This window comes from Scaptodrosophila lebanonensis, unplaced genomic scaffold (genome assembly GCF_003285725.1).
Source record: "Scaptodrosophila lebanonensis strain 11010-0011.00,11010-0021.00 unplaced genomic scaffold, SlebRS2 tig00000024-arrow-pilon, whole genome shotgun sequence".
In the NCBI taxonomy this organism is placed as follows: domain Eukaryota; kingdom Metazoa; phylum Arthropoda; class Insecta; order Diptera; family Drosophilidae; genus Scaptodrosophila; species Scaptodrosophila lebanonensis.
Genome location: NW_022060538.1, coordinates 4,783,850 through 4,797,166, shown reverse-complemented (window position 1 = coordinate 4,797,166; position 13,317 = coordinate 4,783,850). Strand labels below are relative to the sequence as shown.

At 37.9% G+C, this 13,317-nt stretch overlaps 1 protein-coding gene across 1 annotated transcript; it reads right to left on the bottom strand.

Annotated features, from left to right (window-relative positions):
• Positions 1–1,934: 1,934 nt before the first annotated feature.
• LOC115621951 lies at positions 1,935–2,956 on the bottom strand. Its single transcript, XM_030515797.1, has 3 exons — positions 2,882–2,956; positions 2,604–2,784; positions 1,935–2,542 (listed from the first exon to the last, which is right to left on the bottom strand). Exons 1-3 carry the CDS (start codon positions 2,954–2,956, stop codon positions 1,935–1,937), a joined length of 864 nt encoding a protein of 287 aa, XP_030371657.1.
• Positions 2,957–13,317: the final 10,361 nt, after the last annotated feature.

Genomic DNA, 13,317 nt, shown 5'->3' with positions numbered 1-13,317 from the left:
GACAAAGCGGGATATATTATCTCGTTTGTCTGAGCAACTTGGACCTTTGTGCCCCATCGTCATAGCGGCCAAAACTCTGTGGCAAGAGCTGTGGCGATTTAAGATGTTAGTTGGGCTGCTACAGCAACAGATTTGGGTGATAAATACTCGTAGAGTTTGCTCAGCAGTTTTACATAACTGCCTTCGATGCAAGCCCAAGTTAGTTGAGCAAATAATGAGAAATTTGCCAGGTGATCGCCTTCGAGAAGGTCGACCTTTCAGGGTTTGTGGACTCGAACTTTGCGGCCCATTCCATGGTAGCTATCGCATACGTAGCGGTATTCGTTTGTTTTGCCTCGAAGGCCGTTCACCTCGAACTGGTAGCTAATTTATCCACTGATACTGTCCTTAACGTCTTTACAAGGCTCATCGGGAAGCGCGGCCTGCCGGAAATGGTCTTTAGCGACAACGTGACGAACTTCGCGGGAACAAGCGGCTTGCTGAGGGACATGCCGTCGGCTTTCGAGCGGAGAAAGGACGCCCTGACGGACTATGCGGCAGAGCGACGAATCGATTGGTGGTTCATTCTTCCCCGACCTCCTCACATAGGAGGATTGTTGGAGGCAGCGGCGCTGCTAGGCGACCAGTCCACGATGTTGGCGGTGCTCCGTGTGGATTTGAAAGACCGAGAGTCCTTCAAAGGGGCCGGAATGTTGGAGCACCCTACTTAGCTTCTAAGCCTTTTCTTTGCGCTCTCTATCGCGCCCTTTACTGCGATCTCTGTGGCGCTCTCTTTGTGCATTCTTTTTCTTATGCCGGCCCGCTGACTTGTAGCGGCAGCAGGCAAATCACTTGCTATCTAATTCTCGCATATTTAACATCGTTTTGCACAATTACCAAGCCATTAAAAGCCATTTTAATAATCAAAGAACACCGCGTCTCATTTAATAAATAGTTAAATCTTGTTGTCGTTTCGCTAAAAAGCTAGCGATTTTTCATACTCTTTCAATATACTTTACTGTAATTATATCAGAATTACCTTTTAGGTTCTGTTCATGATTCGATTCTACATCAAATAACAACTTAAATCAAATTTCATGTCATAGCTAATGGAGCAGCATTTACCTGGATTGTACAGAATAAAGTCAAGCGTAAATGCGGCCCTCAGACAGAAACTTAAGGCCACCGAAAAATTAGGTATGGTCCCCACCGATCCCCATCGGCTATGAGTAGATTTCCGAAGGTAGACACGATGTCTGGGGCACCAGACCAAGGGGCTGTTTATTTACAATAAAAACTGTAGATGTTTGATTGCATTATGTTGAAGCAATAATGGTAGATTTAGGATACTCTTGCGTCAATACGATTGCCCAACTTCTGCACTGAGCATAATTTGTAAGTGGCGGATAAAAGGCTTATTGCTCAGCATCGAATATTCCGCTATAAATAAATTCTTCAACATGTTATCATAAGATGGCAATAAAAAAAGTGGTCTGCTAATTATAGAGCAGTGGGGCTACTGCTTATCATTGTGATACTTCTGTTTGTGGATTCACAATGCAACAACATTTTATTGTTACGAAATTTGTATTGATTGAGACTTTGCTTTGTTTCAAGCTTTTCAAGCGACGTTTAAAGAAATTCAGCCGAAACAAAGAATTGTTTGCAATTCTGAATATAATTATTTTGAAGTATTTGTTTACATACTTATTTAGTAATGCTAAATAATGCTTATGATGCTGAGTTGTTGGAGTTTTTCATTTTAGAAGTTGCTGCAGATGGTTTTATTCTCTGTGTTTTATATTTTAGTAGAAATGATTGTGCTATAAATAAATCAAATCATTGTATGATCGTTGTTGTTTATTGTTATATACTTGTATTATTATTTGTTTATTTAAGAGATGAAAAAACCTAGACCTTCTGCATGTTGCTACAAATACTGTGCTCTGTCTGATTTAAGGATTGAATGTGGTTGGATTGCAGCAGAATGTATAGCCAGCGGCTGGCCCGGCAGCCAAAGTTATTGGACATCTAATGCTAGTACACCAGCGTGGCGCACGAGGTCGAGTCCTGGCAAATATATTGTTATACACTAAGAAAGCATGTAATGGTCGATTCTGCTCTGTGCGAACTATTTTATACATCCAAAGTGGAACCGGGTTTTTGTTTCCACTGCCAAGAATCACTCGTCGCTGGGTTCGTCCGCTATCGGGTAGAGTTAGAATGCCAACAGCTCCAGTCTTAATGCGCAGAAAACTTTGAGTAATCTGGTTGCGCACATATCGCTCAATAGTCTCCCAATTGCGATCGTTGATTGTCCGAAACTGTGGTACAACATTAATGTATTTAAAGGTGGCACAAGCTTGGTCGAGGTACAGAAAGTCAGCTGAGGGTGTGAGATGGCCACGGTTGAGGACGACATCTTGATTGTTTCGTATGTACCTCTGATTGTTTCCAAAGATGGATCTAAACTTATTAAATATGCTAGCAGTGGTGAACGTTGCAGCATCGGCGTTACTGATTAAATTGTCGGTGGTGAAACGCGTACAAGGACGCGTTAGAACTGAAGAAATTGAATGAACTGAGTAGAGAAGCTTTCTATAAGATGTTCACCTCATACTTACAGAATGATTTCTTATAGACCTGATGTGAGGTGAACAGAGTGCGCACATTGGCTCGATCGTAGCAGGTGCGATACAGTTCCAAGTGGCGGTTGTTGAGAGTGTAGCCAACGGAGTACATGGTGGCCGAGCAGGATCTATCGGTCACGACTTTGGCCGTTGCAGGCATGGGATTGTTACAGCGCTGGGGAAGGGGAGGTTCCGTTGCGGTTCCGTTGACAAAGGCTCGGCACGATATTATTTGGCTGACAGATTAGCTGCAATATTTGAAGAGGCCGTACAGTCTGAACACGCTTAAGCGCAAAGTTTCCAGCAATATCCCGGGTGGTAACAATACGATTTGTGCCTTGAACCATGGCACGAGTTAATGGACAGTTTCCCTCCACCTGTAGAAAAGCTAATGATCCATTTTTGTCTTTGATTTTCCCCAATTCCAATCAATTACTTACCAAGCGCGCAGAGTAATAATACAATATTAATGAAGTGCTGCATTTTGTAAACGTTGCTAGCAACAACTTGTTGCAAATTCTGCGATTTTCTGCTATTTATACTATATTTTGCGCTTCAAGCAATCGCTAGCCTGTATTACGATTTCCGTTTTGTTTAAAATATTATTAAAGGCTTTTATTAAAACTGTGCCATATGTGGCCGACAAAAGAGCACAGTATATGTTTATGCTCTATGGAACCATTGTAGCAACAGCTGCAACCATGCCTTCAGCAGTACCCCCAACAACTACAAAATAATGATGAAGAGCTTATTTGCTGTCCGCTAAAGCTACACAACACTATATTCAAAATTTAATGCGCTTATTATTTCATGAACCTGAAGGGTAAGACTAGGCTGCATGTGACAAGGTACATCCATTTAGAAACGTTTGCTTCGCCATCCAACTGTCTAGAAAAACGCAACGATTTTGGAAGCACCTGAACCGATAGTTAAAAATCTGGTATGAATGTTTTTTCAATTCCTATTTTATTCTTCGAATTCTTTCCCTGCTAAAGAATGTCCTAAGAATTTTCTCTTTTTTCTTTTATATCAATTAGTATATAGTATGGATGTATATGCATAAGTTTTTTTAGGGACAGCGAATTTCATTGGGCATGCTTGACTATTACATTATTTTTATATACTGTGACCAAATGGTTAAAAGGTATGTTACAAAGTCTAAATGACAAATATATGTAACAGCCTGAAGGTGCCGGGGAAGACCCCGTGTTATAGATTCATCTGACTGTCAGTGTGAACATTGACAATTTTCGAGCCAAAGTACCTGGGGATACCAAACTTATCTCTTATCTCGTGTATGATTAATATATTATATATATAGAAAACAGGCTCTTTGTAGGGTAGCTTTTTTGTTTATAAGTGTTTATGCGGCAGCGCGCTGTTAAATACAGTTGAGGCTGCAGCCAAGGCTAACATCTGTAAGCAACTCTGTTAGTTAACAGAGCGCTGCCCGCGCCGCAGCCACTCTCCCTAATAAGTTAAGTAGTTGTGTAAGTCTAAAAAGAAGGAACTTTGTAAATACACGTAGGCAAGGAAGAAGTGCCACTTCTATACAATAAAGATATCTTAACGATTTAATGTACCTGTGACTTTATAGTGTCATAAGCATGAGTGGACCAACAAGATTGATTTCATTTAAATGACTAAGAAGGGTAGGCAAACGGTATTCAGCAGTTGGGACTTAAATTCGTTTTTTATTTGTTTTTTTTTATATATATATAATGCGTAGTAGACAACCACTGCAGCAGCCTTCAGTGGCCGACCGCCTTTCCTAGTAATTTCTGTTTTCCGGCTACCATGTAGCGATACAAGGATTTCCTTCCACATTAGTGCCTACCACTTATTTAACTAGGCTAAATGTTTGCATAGTTGCTTGTGCCAAAATCATGAATTTTTATTGTCCTACATTCGCTACCAAAAATATTTCGCGGTGCTCTACAAATATCTAGCATGCTGTTCAGCATTTTGTGTGCTGCACACGCAGATGCATTTTTGTCCATAGAAATTATTGCTTGAATGCTGTTGAATATCATACAAAATTCCCAACAACAATTTAGATAAATAATCGAGTATATCAAAAAGTATTTACAAGTGAAATATGTTTTTTAATGTTTCTCAAATGTGTACTTCATTATGACGGTTGACATTTGGATCAACTGATTTTTAAATTGACTTCAATAAAGGCTGTTTAGGTTTAATATTTTTTTTTATCAAAATTTAAATTTAATAAATTATTATTTACAATAATTTGTAATTAAGCTGATAGCGACTATCGAATAGCGATAAGGTTAGGGAAAACACAAAATCTGTTTATATCAGATCTAACAATTATGTAAGTTTTATTTAATTAACATTATGTAGTATTAAAATAATCTGAAATACCCCCTAATGTGGGTATTCACTTATATAATTTGAATAAATATTTAATAATCCGGAAAAGTTTAGACAAAGTGAAGAACTAGCAGATGCACTACGAGATCGAGTACCTGGGTAGACTTTTGGACAAGCAGCCACGGCGACATTATCAAAATTTCACTAAATAGGTGATGCGACTGAACCTCTATGAATTGTAATAAAAAACTTCGTAATTGACGTTAATTAAAATGAAATCAATTGATTTCATTAATAATCATCAATCAATTTGAAAAGCATTGCATTATTGTTGGACATTGAGTATACGTTATTGATGGCTAAGATAAGTTATAGTTTCTATATTTAAAAGCCGCCTCGAAATACTAGATGCGTCATTATTGGGCGTAGTTTGAATTGCAGAAACTTGTAAATAACATTTAGGCTTTACGATTGCGGATTACAAATATGTTAGGTATACATATATACAAGTATGTTGTAGTATTTAAATGTATTTTTGTGTGGATGTCGGAATGGTCAGTAAAAAAAGGAGGCAAGGCAACAAAATCAACAAGCCAACCCAAAACCGACACATAAATTAAATTATGCCGCAGTGCCATTCCATGAGTGAAAGAAACGGAATAGGGGAAAGGGTGAGGATGAGGATGAGGGCGGCTGATAGGGAGATCCGGGTGGACAAGGGCGAGTGGGCGAATGATAGCCACATTTACAATGCCATTGAGTTGCGTGTTTACAGCACAATTACAACTGTTAGCTTTTATGTGCGTCCAATAGACGAGCTAGCTAGCTTGTCCACGGGCCGCAATTTATGCTGCAGTTTTATGAGCGCGCTGAGAGGCCATCCCCGTGCCATGCCTTGCCAACTCATCGCCGAGAGAACCACACATACTTGTAGTACTCGTACTATACACAAAATAATTTTGCAGCAAGCGTATTTAAAAGCGACGTGCGTGGCATGGTGAATAATTTATTTAATGTCTACTTTTAGGCCCAAGGAACAATTGCTGTGGTTTTATTGCACTCGCACGCATCGGAAAGCACTTCGTCGGCGCTCCGATCCCAAAACAGTGCCTCAACAATCGTTGCAGGAATTTAAATGTGCTGCTTGATGGGGGAGCGGTTGAAGTCATGTTGGAAATTTATGAGTCGCAGCACCGCAGTATGACCATTAAAAGTTAAAGCACGGCCAAAACACGGCAATGTGGTAGGAGTTGAACATCTGAGGAGATGTATAGTGATGAAGTGGGTGGAAAAGGAAACGTTTTTGCAGTTTATAATGCTTAGCGAGGGGATGTGGTGGCTTTACGATTTATGAAAATTGATTCTCTCTGTCATAAACATTTTGAATGCTTCTTAATTTGGTCAACGTGGTACTTGGAGTGTATAATGAAAACTGTAATTTGCCGGTTTGTTAATTTCGGATTCAATGTATTTGCATTGAACTTTTCATTTTGTCATTATTTCTAAAAGTTTTTATGCTTTTCAATGCTTGGAATTGTGCAGCAAATATCTGGTAACTGAAAAAGGAATAACATTGAGCCGTAAAGGCATATTTTAAAAGAAATTTGTAAATTTTAAATCTAGATGATACTTTCAGCATATTGCATATTAAGCAAACATGTTTAAGAAATATTTAAATCATGAGTGGATTTTAATTTTATGAAAATGAAAAGCCATTTTCTCGCTTGGCTTAATAGATAGATCACAACAAATTAAAACGAACAAACTGGCCAACATTTACATATTGTGCCTTAAATAATTGATCGAGATTTGTTAAGTTTTGCAGCATAGGGATTACATTTGTAAAACGTTGTCTTAATTGGTATAAAACAAAGTCACCATTCGACTACTTAGCTTGTAACCACTATTTGATTGACAACATCTTGCCCCAAACATCATTTAAGTCCATTTACCTGTTAATTTATTTAGTCGCCCCTTCCGCTATCTCCCTTGTTCGCTTTGACCGACCGATTTCAAATCAAGTTGCATAATCTCGTTTACTACAATGAAATTTGTCATTGGCCACAAGCAATTATTGCTGCTCTTTAGCTCCAGGACACAAACCAAAGCTTGGCAATGATTACATTTGCATTGTTTGTTGACCGAATAATATTAACATTGATTTTGGCCATGTTTAACATGAACAACATGTACAAGAGCACCAGCAGTAACAACAACTAGAACAAAAGCAACACATGATTGCTGTGACCTACACTCTAAATTGTAGCTACAAGTCATTTCCATATTGCTAAACGTTGATTATAAATCGTATAAATGCCAATGCATCGCCGAATGATATTCCAACAATGCTGCCTGCCATCATGAATGACCTTCAGTTTCTGGTAAGAGCGCTCATCGCTAAATTGTATGAAGAGTACTCGTATGCTACGGCTCATCGAATCATATGCTATACATAAATATCAATGGAAAATGCGGCAACATTTCATTGAGCGTACATTCTTATTTTGCTGAATAAATTTATACGAGTCTGTGCTGCCAAGACTCCCTTAATGGCTATAAGCAAGGGATCGAACTGAAAATGGCGGCAACTACGATTTCATGTGCATATATCAGAGCTATAAGATGTACATCGAATAATTTTGCATCAGGTGAGACTACTGGGGGCAAGAACCAAAATATTTGTGTGCTGCTTACCCTTGGCTTAGCTCTTGGTAATTGACTTGCATTGTAAATGGGGCACAAGTAGCGCTTAATAACAGGCCGGGCAAACAAATCAGGCAGCCAACTAAGCTGTCTGGGTCTAACAATTTAGGATGCATATTCAGAACACAAGCCAGCATACACTCACACAAATGTGCCTTACACATTTTTATAAGAGCCCACTCGACACGCACTAAATCATTAAATAAATATAAGCCGGGTAGACAGAATAAAGTCAACACAGGCTGCATTCGGAAATAATGTAATACTTAGAAATACATTCAAGTAGTTCGCCAGCGTGTTGGCTGAAATGTCAAAGTTGCTTTAACTATTTGGCGTGCTTTACTCTTGACTTAAGTACAAAACGAGCACCCCTAGGAGTGGGCCATTCAAAACATGAAAAGTGTGTGGCAAATTGTTGTCGGAGGCTCTCGAAGTATTGCTCTCTTATACATATTTATCTACGAGTATATAGAAGATGCCTCCACATTTTAACGGAAATTTAGTTGGTGTTGGCCGCGGCTGGGCTTGATGTTTTGGTAACGATTAATAAACATGTTAATGTTGCGCGAAATTATCAACGAAATGAGAAAAGTTTGCGACACTTCGTATAGTTAGTTGCCGGTTTTTTGGTTAGCCAGGCTTAGCGCAAAGATTTATTGATGGGCATGTGTAGTAGGCGCCGTTTCTAAGGGGCAATTAAAAAAGGGCATGTGCGCCGTCAATGTAGCGTATGAGCGATGGCTAAGCAAACAAGTTGCGAAGTGTTGCGGCCAAGAGAGCCAACGAACATAAATCACAATGATGGGAAGAAATGAGCATGCCCGTTAGCTTAAATGGTAAAGCCAAACAAGAGGTTTTGGGAAGCTCAAAAGCTACACACTTCCGGTATTATAGGAGCTATTAGACGGTCGTGGAAATAAGCGGTATAAAGTTAAGCCTTCTAAATGTCGAAATTGATATCTTTTTCATAGTATAATGCGTGTCCGCACAGCACTAGGCGTATGCGTAACATAGGTTTGTCTTCATTTCTACATATTTCGAGCAATAGGGCGGCTGTTTTACATCATATGCTTGCCATAGCTTCTTAGATTTTCTTGGTGTACAAATTGAACTACATTTTAAATTAACAATTAAAGATAAAGATATCGTGGAGGTAATATGGTACTATGTGGGGCTAATGATACAGTTTATTTAGTCAACTGATAAAGGCTGTTTTCATTCAAAGTTTATAATTTGCTCTTTGATTGATCTGAGTTTCACAACATGTCTACAAAATAATAGCAAAACTATAATATTATTGGATTTATTATTTTTAACATAGCCTTAAAGTTGAAAAAGCATGCCATATGATGTCGTACATTGTTTTATTTGATCTTTTATTGCAGTGCTCCTTCGCAAATTGTTTTTAGTTCAAATGCGACCTACCTTTTGCTTTATTTGTTGGTATGTGAGCCAAACCAGGTAGCTTGTCTGCCTTACGTGCAGCACCAGCAATAACAACAATAGGAGTCGTGCATTGTGGTCAGTGCATGTGAATGTGTGAGTGTCTGTGTGTGTGTGTGTGTGTGTGCATGTATGTTTATCATACGCTGCAGTGTCATCAAGTATGAGCACTTGAGTCGCTGCGGTTACCATAGAGTTACTTGACAGTTATTAAATTTTTTGCCTCGGGCAGCTCATGTGCATTTGTGTGCGTGTGTGTTTGGGTCTTAAGGTCGATTTTATGGTTTGAAGTGCTTCGCTATATACATATGTATGTGGCTTTTAAAGTCAGATTCTATACAATTATGCTCTACACAGCTGACATGAAATTAAGTAAGTGTGCCTGCCTTAAATATTTTTAGCTATTTTATTTGCCTATACTCGTTATGAATAATTATTCAAACAGGTATATGCAGAAAATGTAGAGTTTTAAATTGAGTTAAGTTGTTATTTTGTCAGCAACGAAGTTCATTGTTATTTGGTCACTAATGAACTCCGTTATTATTTCGCACTCTGCGGGCAGAAATATTAGATTTCGTTGTCTAGCTGCATTATTGTGTGTTGTATTTGGCTTGAACGCGCGGCTTTCAAAGGGCAGCTTGCATTGCACATTTACAAATTATTAAATTTTTATTAGCCTAAACATTTTGTGATAATTGTTTATTGGCATTAAATATCTACAAATAATGCCTTGCAGGCCAGCACTATTTAATTTAAATTTTGTTTCCTTGAAAATAATACATAGTTTACGGTTGAGTTGTTAAGAAGAAATCAAAATTAAACTTTATATTGTGAGTGAATCAGTAAAATTGATCAATTATAAATCATGGTGAAAATACACTATAAGGTACACTGCTATAGTACTATAAGGAAAAAATTATTTTGATTAAAATAAACGAAATAATCCCTTTTAGCAATCCCCGATTAAAGTTGCTTTATTTCAAAATGTGATATGAAATAGGATAAATATTCTAATTCCTAAAAATTAGCCGACTTTAAATTTTTCGTTTTTAAATGTTGGATAAGCCCTTGGACATTCAATTGCATTGGATGTGAAGAAATAATATGAGTACTGGTCCGTCAATCATTAATTCTAATAAAGATAAATAATGGCAATGGAAAGAATTAGTGCAACTTTTTAATAGCATACAAGTATTTTTACTTAATTTTGTTACATGATACATGATGGCTTATCATATTTTTTTTCTTAAGCACCACTCTTAATATTCTTAATCTTTAGATAAGCTGAGTTGTTTTCCGATATTCAAAGAGAAGGACGCCCGTAGCATAATAATTAATGAAAGAAAAGAAACGTGAATGAAATGGGCATTTATCAGAAAATCATTAAAATGATTAATTGGTTTTTGATGGTGTTACACATAAGCTATTTTTACTGTCTGTAATCCTTGGCACATGTGAAGCGGCACGAGCGGCATCGTTCAAAGAAAAAAGCTCCATTACATTACCGTTTGTATGGCCTCAATTTTTGGGCAATTATTTGCTTTGGCAAACTGTGGCAGTAACCGCTGCCACTGACAGCAGGAGGCAGACTAGGCTCGCTTTGGCTACAGTCTCAGTTTCAGCTTTCAGTGTCTGCCGCTTGCCGCTTTTACACAATTTCCTTCCGTTTTACTTTCACTGTGAAAGTATTACGATGATTTGCATAATTTTTAGCGAAGCATGCGCTCACCTTCAGCACGAGTAGCAGCACAGCTCAGCACAGCCAGCAGCCGTTACAAAATGAGCCCTAAACCTCAAAAGCCCCTTCAGAAGCAAACCCAAGCCCAATCCCAAGCCCAGCCCCACACCCAATCGCAAATATGCACACAAACAGACAAGCAAAGGCACGCCAAGTGAATCCTATGGCATATCCGTAGAATTTTTTCTTTATCTCCTTTCCTTTGGCATCGCTTCGTTGTGGGTGTGTGTGACCATGAGTGTGTGTATGTGGGTGAGTGAGTCTGCGCCTTTTCAGGGAGCCTAAAATTTTTGTAACTGATGTGCTGCGTTGCGTTTTGCTTGGCGAAGGCGTCAGAGTCTGCGTCAGCGTCGTCCTCGCCAGCTTGAACTTACTTTTTTATCTTTGTGTCTGATCGAAATTGCTTTTGTGTGGTTGCCATCGGTACTCTTCTGGTCGCTGTTGTTGGTGCTATTGCTGTTGCTATTTTAATTTCAGTCATGTATGTGTGTCTTTGGTGGCTTTATATCAACCCAGCCAGCGTGCTAGACTTACCACCATGCCCTCTTCCGCAGCGCCCAGTAATTCTTTTTAGGCACTTTCGCAATTTTCTGCCTGTTTTGGGTTAGATATTCATATCAGCTCTACACATATTATAGCTATTTTCCGCTATAACTGTTACTGATTGCCGCTTTGTGGCAATGAATGCCGACTGCCTAACCGCCTGCCTTCCTGGTTCGCTGGCTAGCTGGCTGCTTGGTTGCCTGCCTATCTGGCTGCCTGCCTGCCCCAAATACAAAAGGCCCCACAACATTATTTTGCAACAATTTTTTGTGCTTCACTTTGAGAGGCCAAAACCAATTGAGATGCAAATTGCTTTCGGAAGCATGATTTGAAAATTATTTTTGTTAACATTTTTATTTTTTATAGCCCTTTGCATTTGGACTAATTTGATTTGCGTTAGATTAGTGAGATTATCTATTGTACTTTTATGCAGTATATTCAATTTTTGTCTAGTTTTATTGTGGAACAGCTTCTTAGCAATGTCTCGGGGCGTTCAATTTAAAGGAAATTTGTAAATTATTTGGCAGGCGAACTTGACACCATGTACTTTTTCAGCAATTGTTTAACATTTTATTGCTCTATGCTTAGTCTTGAAAATTGCTACACTGAAGAAAAACTATAAATTTTGCAATTTATTGGATTTGATGAAATTGCTAGTAAATAAAGTCAATTTTTGAGAACATAATAATAATAAAAATTGATAGTAAGCAAATAAAACTAATTATTATTATTAATAAAACCAAAAATATTCAATCGATAATAAGTAGGGACATAAGTATGCTTAGAAATTTAAAGTTAACATTATTACATTTATGGCTATAACTTTCTTAAGAATTGATTTGAATGTTATTAGATACTTATTATTGTAATTTGATTAGATTTTTCAAACATAAGCTTTCGAAGCTTATAAGAGTCTTTCATAACTTTTATTTGTATATTGTTTTACCTATGTTCACAGTCTATGTTGGTCGAAAAAAATACAAAAAATTAATAAATAAAAATAATGACAGAGAAGCACTAACAGGATGTAATTGTTCAATTCCAAGTATTACTGGAATTAAGGAGGGGTTCATAAAAAAAAAAAACAGAACAGAATCTCGATACCAAATTTGAATTGAGCTAGAATAACTCTTATACGCTCCGAGATTCTGCTTTCATACAGGCAGATGGAGGACGGACAGACGTACTGCTGGACATGTCTATACATACATGACTATTGTGATATACATTCGCATTAAACTAGTATACCCTTTTATCCTTTGGGTTCAAAAATATTAATTCTGTTTGCATTTTTAAAAAGTCCTGTTTGTCATAGATAAAACATAAAAAATGAAGTATATAATAATAGCATAGAAATTTGGGAATCGTGGCGTTCAGAAGCAGGAACAAAATTTAAATGATATTTCACAATAAACAAATAACAAATTAAGTAATTGTTATTAAAATACGTGTGCATATAGATTTTCTTTCTGTGTAGAAAACTTTTAAGTGCATGTCGACCGCATGGCGCAGCAATTTCCTTGTTCATTTTCATTTGCAAATATTTATTTGTACATTTCCTTGTGCGCTATTTATCCACTTCCGAAGCACACGTACACACATATACATGGAAGGGCGAACGCACATACTTGACAATGCATCCAACCCACATTTGTGAGGGTTTTCGGTTTCATTTTCACTTGAAAGTTGGCAACAACTTTGAAGTAACGCATACACGCACGCAGTCAGTTGCATATATACTTATATATAGATATGTATGTATGTATGCTGACCCAAAACAGCGACGTTTTAGTTTTCGGTTTAGTTGCGCAAATGTTTTCCTGCAATTTGCAGAAACTTAAACAAATGCCAAAAATATCATACACAACTAACACTGGAATTTAAATTGTGGCAAATAGGTTGGGGCTTGTTTGCGTCGTCTTCTAAGAACGACAGCTGAACGCGGCAGCT

Bases quoted from the DNA above. Each gene is read 5' to 3' on its own strand.
- LOC115621951 (XM_030515797.1), bottom strand. From the start codon at position 2,956: ATGGTTCAAGGCACAAATCGTATTGTTACCACCCGGGATATTGCTGGA. The intron at 2,785-2,881 runs GTACGGCCTCTT...CCCCTTCCCCAG, and splicing joins CGCTTAAGCGTGTTCAGACT to CGCTGTAACAATCCCATGCC. The intron at 2,543-2,603 runs GTAAGTATGAGG...CAATTTCTTCAG, and splicing joins GGTCTATAAGAAATCATTCT to TTCTAACGCGTCCTTGTACG.